Genomic DNA, 26391 nt, shown 5'->3' with positions numbered 1-26391 from the left:
CCTAGATTCCCGGATGTCAATGCTCATTCCAACGGGTAAATGGCATCGACGGCGTCATTCTACAGTTTCCTTCCTCGCTGTCTTGCAGCCCAAAAATCTGGGCTCGTGGCAGGAAGCAGGAAGCTCCCCAGCTCAGAGCTCGATAATCCGTCTGATCTTTGATGGTTCGCGACATCAGTCGGACGGCATCGTAACCGTGAGCAGAGCTATGGGAACGGGTTGGCTGGGCGTGATCGAGGCTTGCTCTAATTCGCTTTCGACTGCTGATCAACCGACTCTACAGCTCACATTATTGCAACGATGCATATTCCGCGCGCGCACATCGATATTAGATCGACTCCGGGCACAAATCATCTCCCTCCCGCCCTTCACAGCTCTAAAGAAGTTTGTGGACTAACTCTGGAGTCTAGAGGAAGCTCTCCCTCGCCCGCAATCGAGCCTGCCTCCTTCGGCAATGCCTAAGACTTTCCCGACGTCGGTTCCTCCTCTGGTCCACCACGCCTATCTGCTGCCTTCGCTCGCTATTCGAATCTACGGATAAAATGAGTAATTTCCCTCCGAATAGCTGGCGGAAGATGATTGCTTTCAACGGAGAGGCTATTCGATTGATAGTTCCCTCTCGCCAGATTGCGCTGCTGTTTATCCCCTTATTCAGTAGAATGCTGACTTAGTGAGCAGGATAGCACGAAAGGATGCCGGGCTTCTAGTGTCATGGAGCAGTGGTTCTCAAATGGGGAGCCCGAAGCGGACGCTGGGGGAACCCGGGCCCTCAAGGTTCTCTTGGAGTAGGAGGTTTCCTAGTTTGTTTTGATGACTTAATCGATCGCACCCTTCCTAGGGGTAGCTGCCGTGGACCTCAACGTGACGGACAGACGGCGTTTACACATACATATAATAATATAAAATAATATAAATGGGATGGGATCCATTGAAGAGACATGTGATATCGGGGGATTCTACTTTGAGGAACACCGGGGGAACGCTCCGAAAAATAGTCCACATGGCCCAACGAGAAGCATGGGAGTACGTCCAACCGGGTCCGGGATTCCTCCCGGCAACCCTCGTCTCTTGCATGATATGCGAATCGTAGTAACTCTCGCTCCTGCCCGACCTCGAATCCGGAGTCATTCACGTCATGAGAATCATAAAACACATTTGAAATCACTTCTCTCGGCGTTTGAAGCGTTCCAGGATCCACCCTCTCCCAACTTTCTCGATCGAATCACGAGAGGAAATCGCTGCGGTAATTTCCTATGTCTTTATTCTAGCATGAATAATAATCAAAGGAGAACAAGGAGACCCCTCAGCTGAGTCGTTCTAATCTACATTTGAGAGGATGTTTGAGCGGATGCTGAAGAACCGGCAGAACACAGACTTCGATTCGGGCATCGTGTTTCGGTTCATCCGGGCAATATATCCGATATTTCACGAGAAGCTTAGCCAAAGCCAGCTTCATCTCCATTTGCGCGAACCTCATGCCGATGCAGTTCCTCGGTCCATCGCCGAAAGGTTGCCAGGACTTCGCCATGGCGGGAGTTTTGTTCTCGGGTAGGAATCGTTCTGGTCGAAACTTATTAGGTTCAGGAAAGACCGCCTCGTCGTAATGCAGTTCTTCGATAGAAGAAAACACGTTCATGCCTTTTGGGATTGTCATTGAGCCGTACTTCACTTCTTCGTTCGCGACTCGAGCAGTGAAGCTGTCGAAAACAGAGAGACGAGATAATACATTCGATATGAGTTCAGCGAATCGGGCTGTAAAGAATCCAGAACTTGAATGTCTGGAGTCTCCATTGGTATATTCTCAACTCACAAGAAGAAAGGAGTATACATCCGCATGGTCTCCTGGATGAAAGCTTCGGTGTACTGACACCGTTGCAGGCGCTCGAAATCGAACGCTGTTCCACCGTCGGTAGCCTCTACGAGTTCTTCTCGCACTCGTTCTTGAACTTCAGGGAATCGGAGGAGCATTTTCGCGAGAAATGCTAGCGTTGTGGAAGTGGTTTCAAAACTGTGAAAGCAACAAATCGATACAATTAAACGCTTTGGAATCATCTCCCAAAAGAGCACATGTCTGGCTTTCTGAGGAGCGTGTTCTCTCGAGAATCGTGGACGGCTCAGCTCTTCGCCGTGAGGATTCAGGAGTATGTTTCGGTGGACCTCGAACGGCTATGAGAGGCTTGCTATTCACATGCGATGTGCCCTTCCATATTCAAGCATTAGGGCAGGGCTCGAGACACCACAATTCGAACGCTCGGAGAAAGAGAGCGGGATCCCCCACACTATCAGCTGACCGCTGAGGAGACTTGGGAGGAGTGTCCCGAAGACCCCAAGGGCGTTATTGAGTTTTCTGGATGCGATAGTCCGAGCTCCGTGGAGGTGAGAGGAATATGACGACAGAGGAGAAGCTTTAAGAATGAAGGGAAATGATACGGGAAACGAGCAAAACCCGAGTCGGATCTCAGTGTCGTGGCATGTCTCGGTGGGCTCATTCATGCTAGAGATGCGATGTCACTAGGGAGGTTTTAAGTTCGCGCGTCTGATCGTTTGTAAATTTACAAACCCGGCCAGTAACATGAGGAAGGCATTGTCGATGACTTCGTTGTCCGTTAGCCCCTCGGGTTTTCCTGTGATGGGACACTCCGACGGGAGATTCCGATTCTTCGCCATAGATCCACTTCTTCTGTTTTCCGCGGCTTCTGCTCCGTCGCCCGCGATCAATGAAGTGAGATCAGTAGAGGATTCCACTGACACCTGAGCATCCATCATGAGTTGAAGCAGATCTGAGCGTTTCGATTTCTTGTTAGAAATGAGAGAATTAGTTCGAAGACAAGGGACGCTCGTTGAACTTGGATAGGTGACCACCTCAGTCTGGCAAGCCTGACTCTCACCTCGGGGTTCAATCTCCGGAACTTTACGACTTCACGGCTCTGTCTCTGGAGAGCGCCGATGGGGCTCTCAAAAGAGTTCAGCCAGAGATACCAGAGTTGGCATACTGCATGTCGAAGAAGTTTCGCGAGCGCAGGGAGTGAAGCTGTACGGATTTCCAGACAGAATTCTGAATTATGAATTCGTTCCTCTTCGTTCTCATTCCTCCGGACACAACACGCTCGGAATCGAGCGGTTGGATCTCCGCTGGTGTTAACTCACCGAAAGCCACGAAGAAAATATCCACCTCAATCGATAGAATCGTGCTGATTGCGCGGAGTACCTTCGAATTTTTGTAATCCTTCTGGACATTGAGGTCCAGACCCATTCCAGCTTTACCAATCGCGTCTAAGGTCATGGCTTTGAAGAGTGCCGCCAGCTCACACTCTTTAGAATTCTCAAAATCCTTGTCCATGTTCTCTATGAAATCATCTATAGAAGTCTGCATCACAGGGCTTATCTGGACGAAACGGGTAAAGGAAAAGCGAGAATCGTGAACGGATCTCAGACAGAGAAGCTATTTCTCCTGTCTAGAGAAGTTATTTCCTCCGTATGCCTTCTTCTTCCACTGGATGGCCGGGCGCAAGGCACCGCTAGCTCACCTCTCGCAATTTTTTCGCCGTGAAGGCCGGCGACAAGATTGCCCGGACTTGTTTCCAACGCTGTCCTTTGAGAAATAAGAGGCTGTCGTCCAATCCACCGATGAATTTACCACTGATAATCGGCTGGTGACATGTCAAACGAGCCATCGGTTATTTTCCCTCATCGCGGGGTCAAGTTCGATGCGCAGGCGGCTCGCTTTCGTAGGTGAAAAGTTTTGCGAGCACACAGCCCCTATCGGAACCTCGCAAACACTCGGAGATGGCACTCACCGGGCGATCAGAGAATTTGTGGAAGTCTCTGAGAAGAATTTGTTTCAGGAGCTCTGTGTCCGCAACGATAACCACAGGCGCGAGTCCGTAATAGTAACCGACAACCGGTCCAAATTGTCGGTGCCACTTCCTTTGCATCACCAGGTGACCGTTTCGGTATATCTCCCACATGTTTCCGAAGAAAAAGCTCGGAGTCGGACCCGGAATCTTCAGCCGATCGAATGTTTTCAGCCGGTGGATGCGCCATCTGTGAATGGATATTCCCATGCTTACAGGGGATGAACTACATACATGTTCCGCGGCGGCAAACAACCAATACCGTGCATTCGATTTGACGTGCAGCCGACGGGTGATTGAAGATCTCAAGGGCGAACCCTTGCGAGACGGCTCGTTGTAGATCGACGAGATTTCGGCATACGTCTGCAAATCTATATTCCGAAAGACTCCAGACGGAGAGCGATTTCGGAGTCCGGGACAATTGCATGCCGCGAGCAAAAATCATCCGTCGAAAAGGCTCTGACCTTATGCAATAAGTGATGAAGCCGACGAGGAGTGCTACGAAGAGCGAAGGAATTGTATCCATTGGAGGGTCAGTCCACGAAATGAATTTTGGAGCGGGTCCTTAGCTGGGCAGCGCTCCGATCCGCTCTGGAACACTTGTTGCCTAGGAAAGAGACAACGCCCTTGCAATCGTGTGAAGCAGGCCTGCTGGGTATGACTTTAATTATACGTTGACGCTCTTGAGGGATGTTGCTGTTCATGATGCTGATATTTTCCCATGGCGATGATATGTTCCAAGTCTGACGACCCAGCTACAGAGCGGCAATAGGCATCGCGTCGCCCACAAGCCGCGATTTGAATTTACGCTACCTCGTTCTATTTAACATCTGAGGCAAACGCAGTCATCAGGACCCTAAAGTTCCCCAAATAGACACCCATCAGACAGAGGACTTCTACAGCTGGCCCTGTGAGGACCGAATTCCCGTCTAGCATGGCCTAGCATAGCCTTTAGAGAACGGAAGGTCTCCCATATGCGAGTCTCAAAGGTACAGTATCTCCTCCCAATATGACTTTTCCGACTATCGCTTTTTACTCGATATTATAGGAATTAGACGGACCGGCGTGGTAGAGATCCCGAGGCGGCTACGGCCACGATCATCATTCCCAAAATCCGACTGGGGGGAAAGGAGAGGGAATCTCACGCTCTGGGGGCGAAACTCTCACATGAAGGAATCTCGGACCGTCGAAACGAATGTCTGGTACAAGGGGAGTACCGACCGAGTAAAACAGTCGTTCAAGAAGATACAGAGGACACTCATGCGGTAGATGTCGGATCCGAAAGAGATCCTCTGTCCCCACACGACAGATATGCATAGGTACGTCTGCCAGAGTCACAGAAGAATTATCATACGGCTCAAGTATATACCTCCGATCAGCCGAAATAAGCGCCCAAGCCGAGGGGATTGCGGCGAGAGCTCACGGAACGTGGCTCGTCGACGTTCCAGGGCCTCGACTCGGTCTCTCATGATATGCTTTCGATCGCTTTAAGTTCGTCCATCGCATCGTCAGAAAGGACGCAACGAATCGCGGAATGGATTCAGCTTGATAGCGAACAAGAGCAGTTCCCGAGTCTGCGGAATCTGTTCGTCATAAACTCGTTCCACCCATTTCCGGGAGTTTCCCTCTGAAGCCTCCCCGGGACAGCAGAGATCACGATCGAGGCAAATTGCAACGATGTCTCCACAATCTGCCGGCATTGTGCAGATCTCGTTCGGAGCTCGACTTTCTACTAGTCGGCTCCATCACCCGCCATCGCCCAGGAAAGCAAAATCAAGAGCGTGTCTCCCGAAGACCCTCGCTGACTTAATTCTGATTGAGCTCAGGATGGACCATACCCTTATAGACTGCTCTGATTCACGAAGTCGGAACCGACAACGAGTGTGAATAGATTGATGGGGTTCTGACACATGAAATAAGCATCTAAACGGAGCCGAGCTTTTGACTTTATTCTTATCCAGACACGGAACCTCTCCGATTATAGGTTCCAATAGGCATCGCGAGGGAGTCGAGCTCGCTCTCAAATTGCGATGTTTCGCGGTCGGAAAAGTCGATGAAGCGACACTGATGCCTGCGCCGACGGGTGACTCCGTCAGACGGACGCGATCGATACGTCAGAGCAAATGCAGTTTGCACTTGACGGGGTCTTTGATTTGCTGTAGCACGGGCATCACCAGAGTCTCGATGTATGCTTCGTGTTCCGGCTCCGATTCGGAGGTCATGCGATACTTCGTGAGAAGTTTCGCCATGGTCAACTTGATTTCCATCTGAGCGAACCTCATCCCGATGCAGTTCCTGGGACCGATGCCGAAAGGCTGCCAGTACCAAGCCATGGCCGGAGTTTTGTTCTCAGGCAGGAAGCGTTCGGGTTGAAACTCGTATGGAAGGGGAAATACGTCCTCGTCGTAGTGGAGCTGATTCACGGAGGAAAAGATGTTCATGCCTCTCGGGATCGTCAATGAGCCGTACTTGATCTCCTCGGCAGCAACGCGCGCTGTCAAGCTGTGGGAACCAAGGAGAATTTGACGGAAAATTTTCTTCCGCGAGTCACATGTTTTGGGACCACGGTAGCGTTTAAGTCTCTCTTATGTGATTTTTCAATCATATGCTTCCGACGGAATGTCCAGCCTAGAGAACTCATGACATGGATTATGTTGAGGATACTGCAAGGTTTTGGTCGAGTTTCCGAACAACTTACAAGTAGATCGGTGGGTACATGCGCAGACTTTCCTGTAGGACCGCCTCAGTGTACTGGCATCGCTGCAGACGCTCGAAATCGAAAACCTTCCCACCTCCAGTTGCGTCCAGAAGCTCCTCCCGCATGCGCTCCTGGACTTCGGGGAAACGAACGAGCAGTTTCGTCATAAACGCCATCGAGGACGACGTCGTTTCGTATCTGTTGAGGGGGGAAGGGCGAAGGTATCAGACGATGATCGACCGACATGAAGTAAGCCCCATACGAAAATTCCTGGGATCCCCTCCACGAACCCGGCCAACAAGAGGAGCAAGGCATTGTCAATAACTTCGCTGTCGGTGAGCCCTTTAGGCTTCCCAGCGAAAGGACATTCCGATGGGATGCTCTGTTTTTTCGCAATCTTCAAACTGGCCTCGGCTTCCACCGCTTCAGCATCGTCTCCAGCAATCATTGATTTCAGATCCGTTGCGTGTGCGACCGTATTCTGAGCGTCCATCATCAGTTGCAGAAGATCTGAGCGTTCCGATTTCTGCGAGAGCCGTAAAATGTTTGGGTCGGCTCCGGAAGGGCAATCTGATTTCCGAATTGCTTGATTCCATTCTCAAGTGGTCACCGCCTACCTCAGTATCTGATCTTCTGAGCTTGACAACATCACCGCATTGCTGCTTGAGTTTCACTATCGGGTCCCGACCGGAGTTTTTCGCTCTTTGGGCCAGTGCCGTGAGCAGCTTGCCCGCAAGTTGTAGAAGCGAGGGGAACGAGACTGTTTTCGAATCGAGACGTCGCTTCGTACTCTCGTTGTTGGAGGGCCAGTGTGATATTGATGTAAGAAATTCAGAATTCCACACTCACCGATAATGAGCAGGATGAGATCGATCTGGTAAGCGAGCATCATCTTGACTTGCCGGAGTATTGCCGAGTTGTCGATATTGCTCTGGATTTCGAAGTCGACACCCATCCCAGTCTTGCATATCGTGTCTAAGGTCAGTGCTTGGAAGAGTTCGTAGAAATCGCACTCAGCGTCCTCCGCGAAATGTCTATCCACGTTTTTCATGAACTCATCTGCGGCCGAGCTGACCTCGGGAGTCACCTTCGGATCGAGGAGATCATTGTGATTTGCATTCGACGAGGGAGGACTCGGGGAATGGCAGAGATCTGAACCCAGATCAAGCCGATGGGACTTCTGATTCCCAATCGACTCGAAGAGGGATGAGGGAAGGCGATCTGACCTTCTTGAGCTTTTTTGAAGTAAAGGAAGGTGTCAAAGTAGACCGCACTTCCTTCCAACGTTGCCCTTTCAACGTCAGGAGAGAATCATCGATGATAGATCCATTCTCGCCGCTGATTATGTGCTGGAGAAAAAAAGCGATATCTTTAGGATCCCTTCTGTTCCTCTCGGGCTTAAGGTCGGTGTTTTGCAAACATTCACAAATCCCGAGACATCGGCAGCGGGATCTTATCTCTTCGTGTATTCAAATCACTCAGCTCGACAATGATACTTCCCGCGAACAGGCTTTGAGAGCTTACTGAGCGATCAGCAAAATTATGGAAGTCCTTCAGCAGAATTCTCTTCAAGAGCTCTGTGTCGGACACGAGAAGGCAAGGGAACAGCCCAAAATAAAAGCCGACCACGGGTCCGTACTGCTCGTGCCATTTCTTCTGCATCACCAGATGACCATGCTTATAGATTTCGTACATGTTGCCCCACAGGAACCTCGGAGACGGCCCCGGAATGTTGAGCCGCCGGAAGATACTCAGAACCTTGAGACGCCATCTGGATGTAGGGACGGTCAGAATCACTAAAACTGGACTAAAGAAGTTTCGGAGGGGAGCGATGATCGCCGAGTCTCGAGCCGACGCCGATTGGCGCATTTTGGACACCTACCCCTCATTGAATGTACCACACTCATTTATCGGAATCGATGCATGAATGAATAAAAGCGAGAACTCACCTTAGACAATACACGAAGTACGCGACTAGTAAGGTGCTGAGTACCGCGAACAGCATCGTTCACGAAGAATTATCCCACGGCAGAGTATTCTGATTTTAAGGCCGCGAGCCGGTATCGACTCTGCAGCAGGTTCCAGGACGGTCGCTTAAATGTCCCCCCGGTATCTCCCTCTCCTCTACGTCCTCGAATGGATCACGTTGCGCTCCATAATCCGTCCTGGAGTAGTTTTCGCTGGGTAGCGACGCAGAGTTCACGTATTGATTCGGGGCGTTCCTTTTGCTTTGACGTTCTTCTCGTCAGCTCGCCCGTCGAAATCTTCCCCCCACAGCTGAAGTCTCGACGAAGATAGCACTGAGCATTGCCAGGAAACTGGGGGCTTGTGACGCCGCGCCGGTTCAGAGTCTCGAAACAGCCGGATTAGAGAGAAGCGACAGTCAATCTCGAAATTTTTAGAGACGGGCGAAAACTACTCGTGAGCTCCGCGGCGGTGAGCCGTTAAGCTCTTTTTCTGGGGCTACTGTATGCCACCAGATAGGACACTGAACCAGGATCTCCCTGGAGAGAGAGCTTCCGGACTTTGAGGGAAGATATCAGCCTCTGCCTCCTGAGTCATAAGGGCTCAAGGTCACCTCTCGCAGCTCATCAAGGCTCACGGACATCGGATGCATTCGCGGTGAGGCATCAGGAGTCTCATGTCTCATTAGGCAATGCGCGACGGAGAGCACCAGAATCATGAGTCGGAATCGATGATCGATCTCTTCTGTCAAAATTACCGATATCGATTAGAGCTCCGACAACCACATCGTATCAATGAAAACTTGTGAGCTTGAGATTTCTTCTCGTGAATGTGCTCCTGAACTCCTCGGTCTCTATCGCGATTCTGTGGCGCTTATCCTCCAGATAACACTCCATGTAACCCGCTCGAATCCAAGTGAACGAGCGGTTCCCGTATCCCGCATCATTCCAGAGCGTCGGGTTAGAAACCGTCATAGCGGTTCTCTTAATTCTCATGTGTCTGGCGAGCAGACGAGGAGCGAGAAGTCGACCGAATCCATGCTCGCGATCATTCAGAGCTCACCAGCCCTTCGAGCTCGATGCAGAACTCCAGGATGAATATAATCAATTGGAACCTCGACTGAATAAGTATCGCAGGATTTTCCTCAGTAAACGGTGCGGACAGGCGCTTCCGCAAAAGAGGGGGCTTCAGATTGAGAGTTCGTAATACTAAGGAATAGGAGCGAGTCGCCGTGTTGGGAATGAGCCCCAAGCGAGGACCCGATCTAGGCCGCCCCTCCGCGGCAAATTGCTTCGACACCTTTTTCCTTATCCTCATGTGGATCAGCGACCTTCCGCGATTCCCGCTCTCAAGAGTAAACGTGGGCTCGAGTCTGGAAGTCATTCCGAGGACCCGGACCCGAATCGGATTCATTATCGATGACTTACGGCTTCACGGATGTTGATTATCTCTGGAATACGGCGTCGTGCTCGGACCGAGACAGTGAGACATCACCCAGCCATCAAGGAGAAACGAGACGCATGATCCAACATCGGATCCGGGTGTTAGGGTCGACGATGAATGAAATTCAGTTGAAAGTGAAATCGAGATCAAATTGGGCGAATCGATCCCAGCGATTTGTCACACCGATGGAGTGACAAATGAAAACATTCTTTGCCAGACATCGGTCATAACGATCGAGCACAGATAAAGCCTGACAATGGTTCGACCTTTGCGACTAGGGGATTAACTCAATTATTAGGATAGCCTGATGGTCGAAATCCCGTTATGTGTCCGTTTGGCTCGCGGTAGCCTGATGTAGCCTTATGTGAATGTAGCCTAATGCTTCCGGAGCTCGATTGATCATATTACCTTCGCAATGAGATTACTCCGATTGCCGATTAAGTGAATATCTGGGGATATCGAAGGGCGAAAGCCATCATTTGAATTCCAGGGAATCTCGGGCATCTTCCCGAATGCCAGGCCGGCCCTCTGAGAGAATGTCCAAGGCGAAGGTATTTCTTAAAACGCGGAGCGCCCGACTCGAGCTCGCCGCATCCCACATTCCAGCAATAGCAGCGCGAAGGCGATTCACCGAGCTAATGGAAACACATGTCGAACATTTCAATTTCCATATCTCGAATGGAATAGAGTTTCTTCTGATAAAGCAATCCGGAGGGAGCCGGGAGTCGCCTTATACATATGTATGGTTCTAATCTCTGAAGCTCCAAACTGTGAAGGAGGACCTCTCTAAACTTCATTCACTTGACTAACCGTAGATTCAAAGTGCCGGCCTGCACATCGGTCATGTCCCTCGTAAAGCGGAGCCGAAAGCGTGTCCAGTGCGAATGGTTGGATCACTGGCCTCTGGGCAGTAGCGTAGTAAGGCGGGGGCGGGGGGGGGGGCGGACCGCCCCGGGCGGCACTTCCTACGGAGCTCTTAGGGGCGGCATTTCGGGGTTTCAAACCAAAAAAAAAACGGAGTGTTTTCGAGGAAAAAAATATCTGGCAGGGGGCGGCATTTTCGTCGAGCATGGTGAAAAACGGAAAACGAATCACCGCCCCGGGCGGCACTCCGGCTCGCTACGCCACTGCCTCTGGGTGTGCGAATCCTGTACCCTATCTGAGCAAGAAGATCTTGATTCGGAACAGAGGAGTTTCATAAAAATCACCGTACCGAGCAGAGACTCTTATGGGTGGAATGCAGAGATGGAATACTTGGAGAATAAGGGGGTACTTCTCGGGATGACGTCGCTCACCCGCTGGGTTTCAGGGGTGAAATATTGATGCTGGAATCGAAAACCCCCTCATTTTTCAGAGTCTTCCAGCTCTGTTTGGTGATTGAGGTTTTCCGCGGTTGAGCTCTGATACTGCCTCGGATCGACAAGAATTACACCATTCATATCAGCAATGATAGCAGTGGTCTGTGCATGTTGAACCTCCACACAAGCTTGCTCATGCGAGGATTTCAGGAGAAAATTATTTTCTCTACCACAGGAAATGTTCGGAAGCTCTGCCCGAGCATAAATCGCTAATAGGCCTGGAGCCCAGCATATCGTGAGCGACGATTGCATCGACGGTTTCGAGGAATTCGAATTAGGCTGGACGGCGGGGTATCCTGAATTAAAACCAGGCCGACCTGGCGTGTCCATTCAAGAGCCGAATATCAGTTAGTAATCAAGATGATTTCGCACTGAAAGCACCTCCGCATTGAGAACCATTTGCGGCGTCCGCTGGTCGATAGCTGACTGCTGCCTCGGATCAGCTAGAACTAGCTCAGCCTCAATGCGATGAAGATCGTCTCTCTCAGATTCTAACAATTTCGGAGGAAGCAGTCCTCATTCCGCGTCGGAGAATCAGCTGGCGACAAGGTCCGTGCTTACCTATTCTGTTCCGGCATTAAAATAATGTTCCGCGCATCCGAGCCCGAAAAGTGGAAATTAGCTCAGCTACGCACAGATGTTTCTATGAGGCGTCGCTGGATAATCTACCGATCTCGATATCCTCCAGCTTCCATTCGTTTTAAGAGCCTGTCAACATCGATAGGGTGCACCTATCCATTCGCGATATTGAGACGAATATCCGACATTGCGGCTTCGTCGAGGTTGAGATGATGAACATTTCAAAACTCGTCTGGAACGATATTCAACCTACATCTAAACTTAGGTGTGGAGTAGTCTGATGGAGAGTTTCACCAACGGAGCCTTCCACTGAGGGTACGACTTTCTCCCCATCGAGTTCCCCGTCCTAGATTCGCGACGCGGGTACGCGTCGCGAGACCACTCTCCGATAGGGCTGAGGATGCTGCGGATAATCCCGTGTCCACGATCTCTTGATCAAGTAATCTGCTATCCTAGTCATCGTGTGGAGGGGAAAACCTGAAAGAAACGGATCCGTCGAAGAAGAAATTATTATCCAGGAAGTTTAGAAGGAGAGGAAAATCATTACCTTGACCCGCCGCGACTTCGAGCGCGTATGTCCTGAGATGAGCTATGTGGAGCTCCGAGTACGCCGTGGAATTCTCCTTGGATGACCGGAGCGGCTTCCGCCCCCGCACGGGGGGGACGGAAGCTGGAAATTGCTTAACTTATACCCCGGGACGCGATTCGTGTGCAATATTTCAAAATACGGAAGCTTCTCATTTTTCGAGCCTGTTGGGAAAACCTATTCCGATCTTTGAACGGGCCATTTTCGCTCAATGTGTACATGTGGTAGAGTCACCAGCAGTGATGGTCCCTCCCGAATTCAGCCCGTTTGTCAGCCCATCAGGTGTCTCTGAAGTTTCGTCAATCGAGAAAAGGTTTGCTCGTTTGGGTCGAGACCTGGCCGTCCGAGAAGGTTCCCGCCCCAAGGAGAGCAATAAGATAGTGCCGACAACATGCTGCATTACTTTGCGTTCGCCGGGCTGATTTGCCTTCTGTAAGTCGTATTGATCCATTATTCATTTTCTGAAACATAGCAGGGGTCGTACGACGTAACGCCTCTTCCGTGATACTTACTTCTCTGTGCCTTCGATTTTTGGAGTCAGCGGCGGCTTCGATACGGTTGCCATCGACGATCAGTTCAGGACCGCCTAGTTTCCAGGAATCGACGGCGTCATTTCTCAATCCATCAACGCAACAAAGTACCAGGACCGGCCCCCTCGTTGCTATTCGGTAACATGTGGGACATCTACATGCATGGGCACATCACTATGGTCGAGCGCTGGCATAAGCTGTACGGACCTGTGGTCGGGTATTTCTTTGGCTCGATACCGCTCATCAACTGCTCTGATCCCGAATATCTGAAGAACATCCTCGTGAAAGACTTCCAGAATTTCTCTGATCGCTCCGTAAGTTCATGATTATTGTCTCACCAGTGGTATTCGATCATGACATCGGTCGGATGTAAGAGGCGTGACGACAAGGGTAACGGGATGAAATATGAATATGAATCGCCCTCGTCGAATTCGCTCCCCAGATTCTCACCAAGGGAGATAACTCCCGGTTCTTGGGGTTTTCTCTGAGCTCTCTGACAGGTCAGCGCTGGAAGGTCAACGAGCTCTATGAAGCATTAGGTGGTGACACCATGTGCAGAGCGGCAATGGGAGTGAACTTCGGCCTACAGAAAAACTTCAGGGGTTCAGATCTGCTCAGATTGACGAAGTTCCTCCTTTTTGAGCAAGTGAACTTATTCTGAGTGATCGTAGGTGAGTTCATGGTCCAGACCCTCTTACTCGATCCCGGAATCCTCGATAGCTTTTGCAAGAGAGTCGTTTCGCTTTTCAAATCTATTCCGAATCGCCGCCGATTAGAAAAACACTGTCCGCCAGCTCTAATGGGAGCGCTGATGGTTTTTTCCGAACAGTCTCTTTTCCGATTGTGTGGACAACCGTTGGAATTTATATCGCTGATCTCTACATGAAGAAACATTACAAGGGAAAGCACCCCCTTGCTTATCTCAAGGAGAGTTGCGCCGAAATAGTTGCTCTTCGGCGGAGCAATCCTGAGGTGAATACAGCCAGGCCTAGAGGTCAAGCCCCCCTGACGAAATGCAGATGAAAAGCCCTCGAAACCTTTGTATGTACAATTGATTGAAATGCTCTTTTCTTCTCCCATCTCTCTTCAGACCTGCCGCCCTGACCTCCTTCAACTGCTCATGGATTCTCAGAGTGTCGAAAATCATGCCCGTTTCGACGATGGATTTGAGCAATCTTCGAAAGCTGCAGAAACTACCGACTCTGAATGTGTCTTTTCAGGGGAATCGAAGCGATTGACCGATGACCAGATAACGGACATGGCGAGTTCTGCTCTCTTAGCAGGGTAATTATCTCTTCAGGGTGGATTCTTATCTCTTACTTTTTAAGCTCATTGCCGTCACCAGGAAGATCGCTGTCGCCATACTGTAAACCGAAGGCTTTATGCAACGATGGCTTCAGCGAAAAAACGGAGTACCGAATTTCAGATCAGGAACGACCTCCACTGCGCTTTCTTTCACAACGAAGCTACTTCTTCGTTTCCCCGAGGTCCAGGAGAGGCTCCGAAACGAGCTCCTTGCCGCTACAGATCGAGGGACGAAATTTGATTTCGACAGAATGCAGAAATGCGCGTACATGGAAGCCGTGATTTTAGAAGTTCTCCGCATGTATCCACCGCTTCTCTTGTGAGTTTCACATATGCCCAATCACATATCCCTGCTTCGAGCCGCTTTACGCTTCATCATGCTGGAACGTTTTGCGGGCAGCGACGGATTTATGAATTTGCCGCTATTGGGCTTAATCAGGACCACCGCCCCAATATAAGCCGTCTAGAAAGGGGTTCAGACGCTTTGCAGCGCGGGCAGCCGGGTCTCAAAAAATTCTCCTCTGTTCCCGGATGGAGAGAAAAACAGGCTGTCGTTGAGGCGGTTGATTAGGATTGATCTCAGGGATTTTTCGGGAGATTAGGTCCCCTCAACAATTTTTGACTAGGCTCTCTGCCGAAAATTCACTGCTCCCCGGTATTCGGCCCCCTACCCCCGAAATCTGCCTCTCCAGTCTACAGCCTTGTGGTCCTTCTGGGTTCATCCGCCATTGCCCGCGGGGGATTCCTGTCCCGTAGCTGAATCTAGTTTCTTTCCGGGCTTGCGATAAGCATCGACTTTCGATTCCAGCTTTGAGGCGCGCCACACCGCGCAAGATTACGAGATGGGCGATTTTACTATCGCGAAAGGTGTAGAGGTCTACGTCTCGGTCAGATCGCTGCATTACTATGAGGAGATATTCGCGGATCCATATTCGTTTCAACCGGATCGATTCTTGCCAGAAAACAGAACTCTGGCAATGTCTTTGGCGCATCAGCCGTTCGGAGCTGGACCTCGGAACTGCATCGGCAAGATATTCGCGATGATGGCAATGAAGACAACTCTAGCGAAACTGCTCACGAAGTACGAGTTGACGTCTCATCGAGAACCTAGAAATAATGCAAAACTCATTCCCTCGCAGTCCCGCATTTTCCAAAAGCTTGACGGTCCTCTGCTCTGCAAACTCAAGGAAATCTGAGGATAGATCAATACCAATACCAATCTTCTGATTCGGAGATGCCTCGGACGTACGAGGAAGACGCGGAAATCATGGACATCTCATTGAGACTCGATTAAGTCGTGGGCGAGATCCACAATGTTGTGAGAGGGTCAAGTTCGGCTCCTCCTGCGTCGATCCTACAATGAAATCGATTTTGTATCGGCTGTCGAGATGACAAACATGGATCAGTTTTCTGGTCTTGCGGCGATCCATGGCATGCCAGCGAGAGCTACTACCTCGTTGGTCTGACAGAGACCTGCATTAGACGCCTTGAAACGAGAATTCGCATATATGGACGAGCAGTCAGGCATGATGGAACATCCATTCGCTCTCCGATATCCCATTCATATGATTCCCGGCGCCTCTGGACGAGAGTTGGTCATTGATCTTATTCGAGGCGGTGGACATGTTTTATGATACCTGCTGAGCCCACATGATACCGGTCTCCCATTAGCGTCTTTCCCATCAATGGTGAGGGTTCGTCGCTCAAGGTATCCAGAAGCGGTAGCACATCGCCTTGACGACATGTGCAGTCCTTTACCGAAGAAAATCAATCTATTCCAATGCGGGCTGCCTCAGCCACTCTTCCCCTGAGTACACGAACTCCCCGCATTCTCCTCTGAACTGTATGATTCTGCATTTATGTTTATACGTTTCTCAACCACGCATCCCTGCGTCGTCGCTGGATGAGCCATGGCAATGGGCGACTCTCCACTCTTTCTCCCAAAGACCAGGTTCGGGTAATAAAAGTTGGAGCGCTCTCATTGACACTGGTGTCGGTCGGGAACCCGGAACATCGTAGATCGGAGAACGTGCCTTGTCGCATCATGCGGCTGGCCCGCAGACACATTTTCGGAGCTCGTTATTTTTTCTCGACGTCTCTTCCGTTCCAAACACCCCTTGTCTCGACTAGCACCCACTTGACCGAAGATCTGAGCCTCTCTCTATTTCTGCCACTTCAGAGAAAGTCCAAGTTCGTTGCAGATGCGAGACGGAATACTACATCGGATTCATGGAGTTTCTTACAGCCTCCGATTTTTCACAACCGAAGAATGCAACAGTCGACGCTTTGCGATGCTAGTCAAGCAGCGTCGGGTCGTAGTTCTCGGGACGAGCCTGTTGGACCCAGAGAAGTCTGATTCTTCAGCTCTCTGATAGTACTTCGGGCGATCTAAGCCGCAGTATGCATCCCCAGAGAGCTATCGGACTCTCACAGCTCGATTCACTCCTCCGCGAGCGCCCTGTCGGCGGGCGGAAAGGGAAACGATCCACCGCCATCCACGAGCTGACCAACACCGATCGCCGTCAAACACTGCCGTGGCAGAGAGACGCGTATCGCTGTCGGAATGTTGCTTTATGTAACTTGCGCCGTACTTGGACTGATCATCTTCGTATGGTGAGTGTGATCTATCATTTTATTCTCATGTGTTCTCATTCCCACGATATCCAGATGGATGAGAAGCTTCCATTAATCTTCAAGAAGGCAAAAACTTTTCGCGAGCCTTCCATTATGAGTTTCTCTTCACTCGCTCTGATTGAATTGTGCATTTTGATGTGGTCGATTCGAGATCGATGGTCTCACTCTTCAAACACAGGGGCGCGGACGGGGAAGCAGGGGGTGCTTCTCGAAACGATTCTCGGCAAGAAGAGCCCTCTCCGTCTGATTCTCTCGCTCAAGAGCGTGGACGGGAGCGCGTATTCTAGTACTGCTCGGTTGCAGGCAGCGACGGCGGCACCTCTCCATTCATCAACGCAACAATATACCGGGACCACCCCCGTCGTTCTTTTCCGGAAACTTGTGGGACATCTACAAACATGGTCACCTAAAGATGTTGAGTCGTTGGCACAAGCAATACGGACCCGTGGTCGGATACTATTTTGGCATGAAACCAGTCGTTGTCTGCGCTGATCCAGAACATCTGAAGACGATACTGTTGAAGGAATTCCACAACTTCGCCGACCGCTCCGTGAGTCTGTCGGGGCGATTTTCCGTCTGCCAGAGTTCGAAGGAAACCCGAGCGGGGATCGAGAGCGAAAACATTCAGAAAAATCTCAAGCTCCGAGCTGAAAGTTGACAGCCATATTTTCCCCTTGCCCAGGACCTAGTCAGCGGAGGCCCCGTCGGAGGTCTGGATAGTGCCTTGACCGTCCTGCGCGGCCAACGTTGGAAGGACGTGAGGTCGACGCTGACACCGTCGTTCACCTCGAGAAAACTGAAACAAGTAATCAGCTCGCGCTTCAACCAGAACAATCCTCAATGAAAATGTTGATATCGGCTTATCGAGATCTAATAAGAAGGTATCCAATGGCGATTATACTTCCAGTTGAATCCCGAGGTGTGCTCCATTGTAGACGGGTTCCTGAAGAATATCGATACAGAGTTCGCGAACTCGAACGAGTTCAACATCTACGAGCTCTATCAAGCCCTCACACTGGAAACTATCTGCAAGACGGGCATGGGAGTTGACTTTGGTATTCAGGAGGACATCAAGAACTCGAAGATCCTCGACTCGTCGAGGCTTATTTTCACCCAGAAATTCAATTTAGTTGGGGTGATTATAAGTGAGTAAGTCCTACTCGATAAAGAGATTCTAGACTGTGATACCGTTCGATACACTACGAACCGATGGAGATTTCCGCAAAGTCATGGTTCGCTGGGAGTCTCGCCGATACTAATCGAATCGGCTAAATCCTCGCAGTTTCTTTTCCTATCCTGTGGCCGATCCTCGGTAAGCTCATCACCGCACTGCGACTTCGAGCGCAGAATGAAGGCATCAATCCAGTGGATGATCTGAAAAAAAAGTGTGCCGATGTAGTCAAACTTCGACGCGCGAACCCCGAGGTGAGCGCAAGGGGAACGATTTTCGATTTCGAGGTCGATTCGAGCAATTCGAGAAAATTCGATTTATGTAAAATCGATGTGCTTCACCAAATCCTCCTCCTCCAGAATCATCGGGTCGATCTTCTCCAATTGATGATCGATGCCCAGAAAACCGAAAAGCCGACCAGCGATGACGATCTGATCGCCGGAGACGTCGCAGAGGAAAAAGACAGAGAGTCGAACGAGGCAGCTGCGAATGTCGCGGGTTCCGAGTGTCCATTCTCTGGGAAATCGAGGGGACTGACCGACGATGAAGTCATAGACAATGCTTTCCTAATTCTCCTGGCAGGGTAAGGCCCTCGTTTTGTCCGATCCCGTTACTGAACCAGTGCCTCCGTTTCGGTTGCCGGATGGCGTCGGGAGAATCCTCCTTCTTACCGCCATTACTCATTGGTCGTGACGTTGAGCGTAAGGAGCTCTTATTTCTAGGTTCGAGACGACCTCTTCGTCCTTAGCTTTCATCACGAAAATGCTTCTCCGTTTCCCCGAAGTGCAAGAGAAATTGAGACAAGAACTCCTGGAAGCTACAGATCGGGGGAAGAGATTCGATTTTGAAAAGTTGCAGAAATGTCACTATATGGAAGCAGTCATTCAGGAGGTTCTCCGCATGTACCCACCCGTGTTCTTGTAAGTTTTCTGCAGCTCAAGCAATTCACCGATGGAGGCGCGGGAAATTGTCAATGAATGAGTCCACAAAAGAGTGACGGTAGGATTCGCTGAGACATAGAGGAAGCTGAAGGGGCCTTGATTACAGTTTCACAACCCGAGAAGCCAAGGAAGACATTGTCATCGACGATTTCACGATCCCCAAAGGCATGGGGACGTTCGCCTCAACGGACGAACTGCATCACAATGAGGATATATTCCCGGATCCTTACAAGTTTCGGCCGGAACGCTTCCTACCGGAGAACAAGACGTCAGCGATGTCTTGGGCATGGCAACCTTTCGGGGCAGGACCGCGGAACTGCATTGGCATGAGATTTGCTCAGATGGAGATCAAAATAACATTGGCGAAACTGCTCACGAAGTATGTGCTATCGTCCCGGTTGGAGCCTTTGAACGATGAGCACATCGAGACCGATGATTTCCCCGTCACTCAACGAGTCGGAGAATCTTTATTGTGCAAAGTCGAGCGAGTTCAGCTATCTCCCGAATGAAAACGTCTGAGAATACTTCGCTCCCCAACCCCTGCAACCTCCATTCGGCTTCTTGTCCGGGCTCGTTTTCTCCACGATGATGTATTTACTCACGAGAAGATTGGATCGATCAGAGGACACGCTCATTACTCAGGCATTGTCCCATTGTTGCTTCTCTTGTAATTTTCGATGTAAATCTCGGTTCCGGATGTAGCATAGATTGTCGAAAATTGGATCTAGATCCGATTCTCACCGATGCCAAGCCTCTGGGAGAAATAAATGGAGGGGATCCTTTTCGTTAGTGATTATCACAGACGCAACAGCTAGCCAAGGGCACATCGTGAATGGGGTCTGCGGTCTCCGGTTTCTGATAATCGTTACATGTAGCTTCGTTTGTTTCCCATGTACCGAATCAAAATGTAAGGGGATGCCGATTTGGACCGACGTAGCTCGAAAACTGATCAGACGTGAGATATATGGGATATATCTCTTTCTTTGCTCTGACAATGGCTGCCGCGAACTGGCTAGAGCTTCACAAATTGATTCAACTGAAATCGACAGGCCGCAGACTGGACAGACTGGAAGATATTCCGAGGCGGAGCACGCCCATATTCCGGCCTCGGAAATCGATGGGCGATCAGAATATGAAAACATGGCCGACACAAGGATTTGGGCGCATCGGAATCAGCGGGAAGGCATTCCCTCAACGCTCAAAGAGCCATTGGTCTTGAGCTGCGCTCGTCGGCACATGGAGTGGTCCTCCCCAGGGCGACCTGAGAAAGATCCACAGCAAGCAGTCGGAGTAGAGTCAGGAGTGATCCGAGATCCCTTGAAGAGTAAGCAGCGGGTCGAACTCTCCTCCTCAAGATACAAGTTGTGGTCAGGTTCTACAGAGGTGAGCCCTCCAGCGTCGATCAACTTCGCTGGAAATCAGGTGGAGATCGCATGGAATCTTCACGACATATGTCTCCTCAGAGGTTCCGGGAAACTCAGAAGCGGATGATATATTCACCACGAAGTCAGCGCTTATAGATTATGCATCGGCACATCCAGCGGCCATATTCGAAATCTTGGGCATTCACGATTTAGGGACGATCTTGGATATCTCAGAACTCAGAACATAACCTGATCTAAGAACAATGTAAGCCGATCAGCGATGGAGAGCCCATCAAGAAGGGAATCTCCTTCAGAGACTGCCGCGAAGAAGCAGCGCCAGTCCAAAACGGGCTCTGGAGGGATATGTTGAGGGACAACTGCATACAGAGCGGAATCGTCTCGGCATCGAAACAAGCTTGCAGGATGCTGGGGAAATAAGACCCGTGATGGTCGAGAAGCTGGATTCGATCCGAGGAAACCTACAGAGACCTACAGATCTCCCCTCTCCGGTGCTATACCGCATATCCATGACAATCTTAGGAACCGAGATCTCCGACTGGGAGGAGGGGAAGTGATGCTGGGAGACATGCAGGCCGGATACCAGAGGGAAGCGAGGATGGCCGGATGCATTGCTGGATGAATCCCCTGATACTGCGTCGGGAATTCAGGAACCACTCTTCTCTGCGGCACCTTCTTGTACCGGTGAGATTGGGCTTAGACCGGGGAGACTGAGGAGGGCCGATGGGCGGAGATGTCATGCATACGCTTCCGTAGCTATGGGGTTGCGAATATTTTAGCACATGAAAAGCGTGGCTACTCATGTGACCCGGATGCCAGTTAGCCCGAATGATGAGTTGGGTTCCCCGCTCAAACACTCCCGTTGGGTTGGAGGATTGGACGGCCAAGAAGTGGAAACACGCAGGATTTTCTCGTGGGAGCGCTGACCTGAGTCTGCGCGCGTGAGTAACATTGAATAAGGAACGATCTCTGATGACGGAAAACTTCTCCAATCGATATAATATGGGCAAGCCAACAATCTATCATCAATCAGAGCCAACGTCAAGTCGCAGAGAATGAACGAGTGGCATCATTTGCTCCCTGTGAAACGCATGGATCGTACACAGTCAAGGTAAGTGCCGAGGCACCACACGGAAAATTCCATCAATGTAGATTGCGAGAGCTCCCCAAAGGGATGCCATCGAATCACGGGGAGCAAATCCGAAGGTTCTCTTGGGCGGTCCTTGATTGAAGAGCGGGCGGTTTCCATTGTTGATCTCCGATGCAGGATCGTGGATAGCACGTCTTTCCAGGACAGCATCGGCCGAAGCATCGTTGTAGACTTGCTTGCAAGATTCGTCCGGCTGGAAAAGAATTGCCTATTCCGTGGCAAGCCTCGCGTCTCGCCCTATGCGATAACCCCGCCCCGCACCGTGATTGTGAAGGAATACCAATAGGTGATTCATTCGGGAAGAGTAACAGCCCGAATACTCTCCCGTCCCGGCCATCGTTACCAAGTCCGCCTACCGATCCAATCACGACCAATGGTGGGTCGAGAGGTCTGCGCGTTCACATTCCCCTTACAGACGCGCCCTTCGCGAATTAGGAATCTCTTCTCGAAATGCTGCTCCCTTTCCGTGAGCGTCACGCAAGAGGCGATGGCCCCCATCAAATCTCTCGGCCATAATGCTGGAGTATATGCCCAGGATAGGCGCATCGTCATCTTGTTCAATTGCCCCCCACTCGAAAAAAATCTGTGCACGCCCCTGGGGACGCTGCTCGTGCGCGAGATGGCGTTTCAAGGAGTGAGAGGTCCGACCCCTGCTGCCGGCAAAACTTTCGCTCAGACAGAGCAGGTACCGGAGCTCCACTGGGGAACGACCTAGCCGCGCATACTTTCTCTGGTCCAGCCCGGAAAAGCTCGGATACAGCTCCAATTCAACCGAGCATCGGCTCGAATCCGAAGCGCACGTCTCCCGCGCTTCTCTCTCGCAAATCCTTTCCTCTGACTCACGCACAGAAGGAATCATACCCTAAGGATGATCGAGCGTGTCATCATAACGCTCAGAGGGGCGCGCTCGAGGACTTCTACGAGGAGCGGGGGTAATGTCCCCTCCCACAGAAAACGACATAGAAGCGGCAATGTGTCCAAGGAGCGACCACACGGCTCAGCAAGGACAATTCGACGCTGTTCGAAGCCGACGCCATCATCAAGGTGAATGCTGCCTCTTGATAAGGCCCTTATGCCTTCCCATGACGCGCTCAAAGCGCTGAATTCTGAATGTTGAAAATTTTCGGGGCGGACCTGGAAACAGTGACTTCGAAATGAGGTAACATCAGCTTGGCGATCGATGGAAATTGCCGTCTCACCTGATTTCAGTTTTCTCGAGACTGTATGCTCGTGGAAGGCGAGATGATTTTGGCCGCGAAACCGATGGCCTCCATCATACGACTCCGCGCAATGTTGAAGCTCAAGATCGTCGAACGGAAGACGGAGGACCGAAGTGTCGCGAAGGTCGAGCGCACTATGGAATCACGGAAGGAATTGCCGGATTCCCGGGAGAAAGCGACTCCTCAGAAGAAATCGGCAGGTCGACTCGAAGCGCATTAGATACAGCGGCCACCTTCGAGGCATTCCTGGGAGACGCGTGGGAAATGGCTCAAGGCAAATCGAGCAAGCTCAGAGAGTCTTCCGGTGGGGCGTGCATGTCCAATTATGAGCAGCGAAGGAGGCGCTGCGCTGCTGCCGAAGACGGTGGCGGCGGTCCCCGACACGCTTGCCCCAACGGGTGCATCCGCTGGTTGAGTCTACTGCAACCGCCAGTCGAACATGAAGAAGACGATCGGATTCCGAGGAAGCCTCTGATCGTTCCTTTTCTAGCTGGAGACTTTGCCGTTGCAGGTATTCGAGCGGAAAACCGGCCTCGAGCTGACCTACGTCGGCTGTTAGTCACTGAGGCATCGTTTCAGGGGGGTTGGGGGTTGTGAGAATTCAGGTGGTCGTCCCGAGCCACCTTCCTCCGGTCGTCTTACATGCTGTCATCTGAACTTGAGATCTCGTTGGAGAGTTGGAAATTAGGCAATGTAATAAACTAAAAACTTCCAAGAATCCTCAGCTATATGTATATGGATTACTTCCCATCCGCTCCTTCGTTTAGGTGGGCGGCGACCGATTCTCCTCAATATTCAGGGAGATGCAATGAGTACTCGTTTTTTAGCGGCCCACTTCCGTGGTCTCCCGCGAGACTCGAATAACTCCCGCAAGTTCGGAGTCCTGGGTTGAAGATAGCCCAATCGTCGGCCAAATCTCGCAAATCCCTTCCATATTCTGGACATATTCGAACCACATAGAACGAGTTTTTACCATCGAGTAAGAATCGGTTCCCCCAGATCTTCCCTGAGCATGTGATTTGTACCAGACGATAATCTAGGAAATGACTTCCGCGGGACCCTAGGCTTCCTCAATGAGAAGCAGTTCCTCCTCTTGCTCCTCTGTGCCTTGACCGCCCCTCCCAGAGCAAGGCGCCGTTCAGAGACCTCTTCCCGGTGGACAAACGTCTACTCTCCGTCGTACAACCAGCAAGCCGACTCCTAAACATGAGTTCCTTAGCTCCTAACATGCTTGAGATAGATACTTTCGCTTGGCTCTCTAGTTCGAGATTCGAGTTCCACCCCATCTGCTGAGATAAGCTGCCCACTCCAGCTCCTTTGTCCACCCCGCAGTCCGTAAATCGTCGCGTGATCCAGTGTCCGTCAATGGTGCATGTTCTGCGGCGTGATTTACATTGCATTCTATTCGTATGCTCGAGCGCCGTGCACTTCCGTGACAGAAATCCCTATCGGCTGCCAGGATGGCGGCAGGCAGGGTCACTGCGAGCCATGGTCTCTGACATGGATGAGACCCCGACCCCGGTGTGGGGGGAGGGGAGGGGGCATACGCGCGATTCTTCGGGATCCTTTTCGATGTATTGTCATATCGCAGAGGATCCGAGGACTCGGTCATAGCCGGCTCGCTGTGCAGGGAAATTTTGGAGGGCGCGATCCTCGAGGATCTTGGGCGATTCCCTGCGACGCCCCAGGCGGATCACACCGAATCCTGGAGTCCTGAGAACCGAGTCCTCAGATTAGAAGCTGAACCCGGCGCTCTGAAATGCCTGTTGGTACCGCCTGATTTCTATCGGACGCCGGGCAAAGATCATCGTCATCATCGTCTCGATATGTGCTAGAGTCTTTCCCCGGGTTGTTTATCCACTCAATCTTTCAGGAAGCAGTGGCTCCCATATCCCAGAGAAGCGAGATACCTCCCTCGATAGCCATCCCTAAACGCTCGATCAGTATACGATATCCCTTAACACACGTTCTTCCGTTCAAAAAAAAACGTCGTTCTGTCCATCTGTCCACAGCCGCTCTTTCTCGGACCACATGACGTCATTGATACTCCGCGGTCGCTCTCTCTCATCCACAATACGTGGTGTGGATGTTTTTGTTTTGAACCGAACTCGCGGAACGGATCAGACAGAATCTGGATTTGGTGGGAAGTCTCTCCGATTATGAAGCTATCCGTGGAGCAAAGCGAGCGCCCTAACTATTCCTTGTTCGTAAATCAGTCCATTAAAAAGGGATCTTGTTGACCGCGGGTTAGGCGCATGCGTGTAGTCGCTGGGAACAGAGAGAGTGTGCTTGAATGGAGAATAAAAGTGTGTGGCCGAAAGGCAGCTGGCACTATTTACAAACTACAAGGCCTGTGTGAGGCGGCCACAGCGGAAGCAATATCATCTATTTCGAAACGAATCGGTGGTGATTCGTATGAGTGCCCAGTGCCCAGCCTCGGAAAGTATTCTTAGGAGTGACTGCTAGTGCATTTCTGGATACGACATTGGAGTAGAGCAAGCGACTCGATCGAGAAACAGTGAGAAAGTTCGAGACAGTCCGCCAGACACACCAGCAGTGAGCCAGTCAGTCATTCAGTCAAGGCAAAGCGTAAGGTTTGTTTTGATTCGGACGACGACGTCAACACGGGATATGTTCACAGTGTTCCCACAACGGATGGTGGTCGATCTCAAAGATATCAAAGACTCTTCTGCTGGAAATACTTCACCAATGGATGAACTCGTGTCCGCCATCCGGGAGAACCTCAAGCTCAAGGCGCCAGTTTCTCTAACGGGCGTCTGTCGGTCGTGCACCTCGCGAACCTCGAGGCGGGTTTCGCCGTACAGTATACCCAGCAAGGAAAATCGTCGCGATCAGTGTTCGTGTCGACGGGTGTCTTCACCTCGCAACCAATCCGAGCAAGAGGATCCATACGAGCTGTTGCAGGTGCTGCTCAAGCAAGGCACCCTAATTTCAGAAGCCGTGCGACGACTCCAAGACCCGAAGCGGCGCGGCACGAAAAATTCTCAAATTCTCGGATCGCCTCCTTCGAACGATTCATGTGTTAGCTGTGATTCAAACTCTGCTCCGGTCGCCGCATCGACGACGACAGCTGCGAAGAAAACAACTTCGAATGGGAAATTCTTAGCGTGCGCGGCGACTTAGTGACGTGGATCTGCAACGGCATCATCATCTGCGGCAGAACCGACGGCGGCGAAAACAACAAAAGATGAAGAGCGATGCTTCCTCACCCGCTTGCTCGCGACCCGATCTTTGTCCGACAGCGTAGGGTTCTTCGTCGGCTGGAATCAGATGCAAACAATGAATAGCGGAGAGGAAACTCGTCGTGAATCTAGGACATCTGTTTATCAATTGCAAACTGTACACTGCATCGGCAAAAGACCGGAATTCCAAGTTCGCCCCGTCATAGTTGTATGTTGTTTGAGAGTTTAGCTCATTCCTAATTATTACAATGTCGATATTATAAGGATGATGATGACAATAAGGATAATAATAACAAGATTAGCTCTATCAACTACTATGTATGTAGCAGAAGGTGTTTGCGCGCCGTTCTTTCGGTCGCCTATGTAGAGGAC

General features: G+C 50.9%; 5 protein-coding genes across 5 annotated transcripts; 3 read left to right on the top strand and 2 right to left on the bottom strand.

Moving 5' to 3' along the window:
* Positions 1–1303: 1303 nt before the first annotated feature.
* On the bottom strand, positions 1304–3968 carry LOC100900067 (cytochrome P450 3A12). The gene is made up of 7 exons (XM_003744535.1): positions 3798–3968; positions 3528–3650; positions 3148–3385; positions 2889–3031; positions 2561–2796; positions 1811–2008; positions 1304–1697 (listed from the first exon to the last, which is right to left on the bottom strand). The coding sequence occupies exons 1-7, from the start codon at positions 3966–3968 to the stop codon at positions 1304–1306; spliced, it is 1503 nt and encodes a 500-aa protein (XP_003744583.1).
* A 1821-nt stretch (positions 3969–5789) lies between these two features.
* Positions 5790–8623, bottom strand: LOC100907177 (cytochrome P450 3A56). The gene is made up of 8 exons (XM_003744502.2): positions 8502–8623; positions 8077–8323; positions 7779–7901; positions 7402–7639; positions 7170–7312; positions 6843–7078; positions 6553–6750; positions 5790–6356 (listed from the first exon to the last, which is right to left on the bottom strand). The coding sequence occupies exons 1-8, from the start codon at positions 8555–8557 to the stop codon at positions 5969–5971; spliced, it is 1629 nt and encodes a 542-aa protein (XP_003744550.1). The 5' UTR covers positions 8558–8623; the 3' UTR covers positions 5790–5968.
* Positions 8624–12874: 4251 nt separating this feature from the next.
* On the top strand, positions 12875–15514 carry LOC114828287 (cytochrome P450 3A31-like). Its single transcript, XM_029111787.1, has 5 exons — positions 12875–12915; positions 13081–13331; positions 14234–14297; positions 14440–14637; positions 15127–15514. Exons 1-5 carry the CDS (start codon positions 12875–12877, stop codon positions 15512–15514), a joined length of 942 nt encoding a protein of 313 aa, XP_028967620.1.
* Positions 15515–16848: 1334 nt separating this feature from the next.
* Positions 16849–19608, top strand: LOC100907032 (cytochrome P450 3A31). Its single transcript, XM_029111802.1, has 8 exons — positions 16849–16931; positions 17256–17502; positions 17635–17757; positions 17860–18097; positions 18235–18377; positions 18483–18706; positions 18846–19043; positions 19171–19608. Exons 1-8 carry the CDS (start codon positions 16882–16884, stop codon positions 19571–19573), a joined length of 1626 nt encoding a protein of 541 aa, XP_028967635.1. The 5' UTR covers positions 16849–16881; the 3' UTR covers positions 19574–19608.
* Positions 19609–25425: 5817 nt separating this feature from the next.
* LOC100899794 (uncharacterized) lies at positions 25426–25960 on the top strand. The gene has a single exon (XM_003744533.1). It carries the CDS (start codon positions 25448–25450, stop codon positions 25958–25960), a length of 513 nt encoding a protein of 170 aa, XP_003744581.1. The 5' UTR covers positions 25426–25447.
* The last annotated feature ends 431 nt before the right edge of the window (positions 25961–26391 follow it).

Source organism: Galendromus occidentalis, unplaced genomic scaffold (genome assembly GCF_000255335.2).
Source record: "Galendromus occidentalis unplaced genomic scaffold, Mocc_1.1 scf7180000077470, whole genome shotgun sequence".
NCBI classification, from domain to species: domain Eukaryota; kingdom Metazoa; phylum Arthropoda; class Arachnida; order Mesostigmata; family Phytoseiidae; genus Galendromus; species Galendromus occidentalis.
This window is presented reverse-complemented; position numbering and strand designations above follow the sequence as displayed.

Bases quoted from the DNA above. Each gene is read 5' to 3' on its own strand.
- LOC100900067 (XM_003744535.1), bottom strand. From the start codon at position 3,968: ATGTGGGAGATATACCGAAACGGTCACCTGGTGATGCAAAGGAAGTGG. The intron at 3,386-3,527 runs GTGAGCTAGCGG...CGTTTCGTCCAG, and splicing joins CGGCGAAAAAATTGCGAGAG to ATAAGCCCTGTGATGCAGAC. The intron at 2,009-2,560 runs GTTTGTAAATTT...TTGCTTTCACAG, and splicing joins TTCCTCATGTTACTGGCCGG to TTTTGAAACCACTTCCACAA.
- LOC100907177 (XM_003744502.2), bottom strand. From the start codon at position 8,557: ATGCTGTTCGCGGTACTCAGCACCTTACTAGTCGCGTACTTCGTGTAT. The intron at 8,324-8,501 runs GTGAGTTCTCGC...CCCTACATCCAG, and splicing joins TACTTCGTGTATTGTCTAAG to ATGGCGTCTCAAGGTTCTGA. The intron at 6,357-6,552 runs GTAAGTTGTTCG...TGGTTCCCACAG, and splicing joins ATGTACCCACCGATCTACTT to CTTGACAGCGCGCGTTGCTG.
- LOC114828287 (XM_029111787.1), top strand. From the start codon at position 12,875: ATGCTGCATTACTTTGCGTTCGCCGGGCTGATTTGCCTTCT. The intron at 12,916-13,080 runs GTAAGTCGTATT...CCTAGTTTCCAG, and splicing joins GCCGGGCTGATTTGCCTTCT to GAATCGACGGCGTCATTTCT. The intron at 14,298-14,439 runs GTAATTATCTCT...ACCGAATTTCAG, and splicing joins AGTTCTGCTCTCTTAGCAGG to ATCAGGAACGACCTCCACTG.
- LOC100907032 (XM_029111802.1), top strand. From the start codon at position 16,882: ATGTTGCTTTATGTAACTTGCGCCGTACTTGGACTGATCATCTTCGTA. The intron at 16,932-17,255 runs GTGAGTGTGATC...GCTCGGTTGCAG, and splicing joins GGACTGATCATCTTCGTATG to GCAGCGACGGCGGCACCTCT. The intron at 17,758-17,859 runs GTAATCAGCTCG...TTATACTTCCAG, and splicing joins CCTCGAGAAAACTGAAACAA to TTGAATCCCGAGGTGTGCTC.
- LOC100899794 (XM_003744533.1), top strand. From the start codon at position 25,448: ATGTTCACAGTGTTCCCACAACGGATGGTGGTCGATCTCAAAGATATC.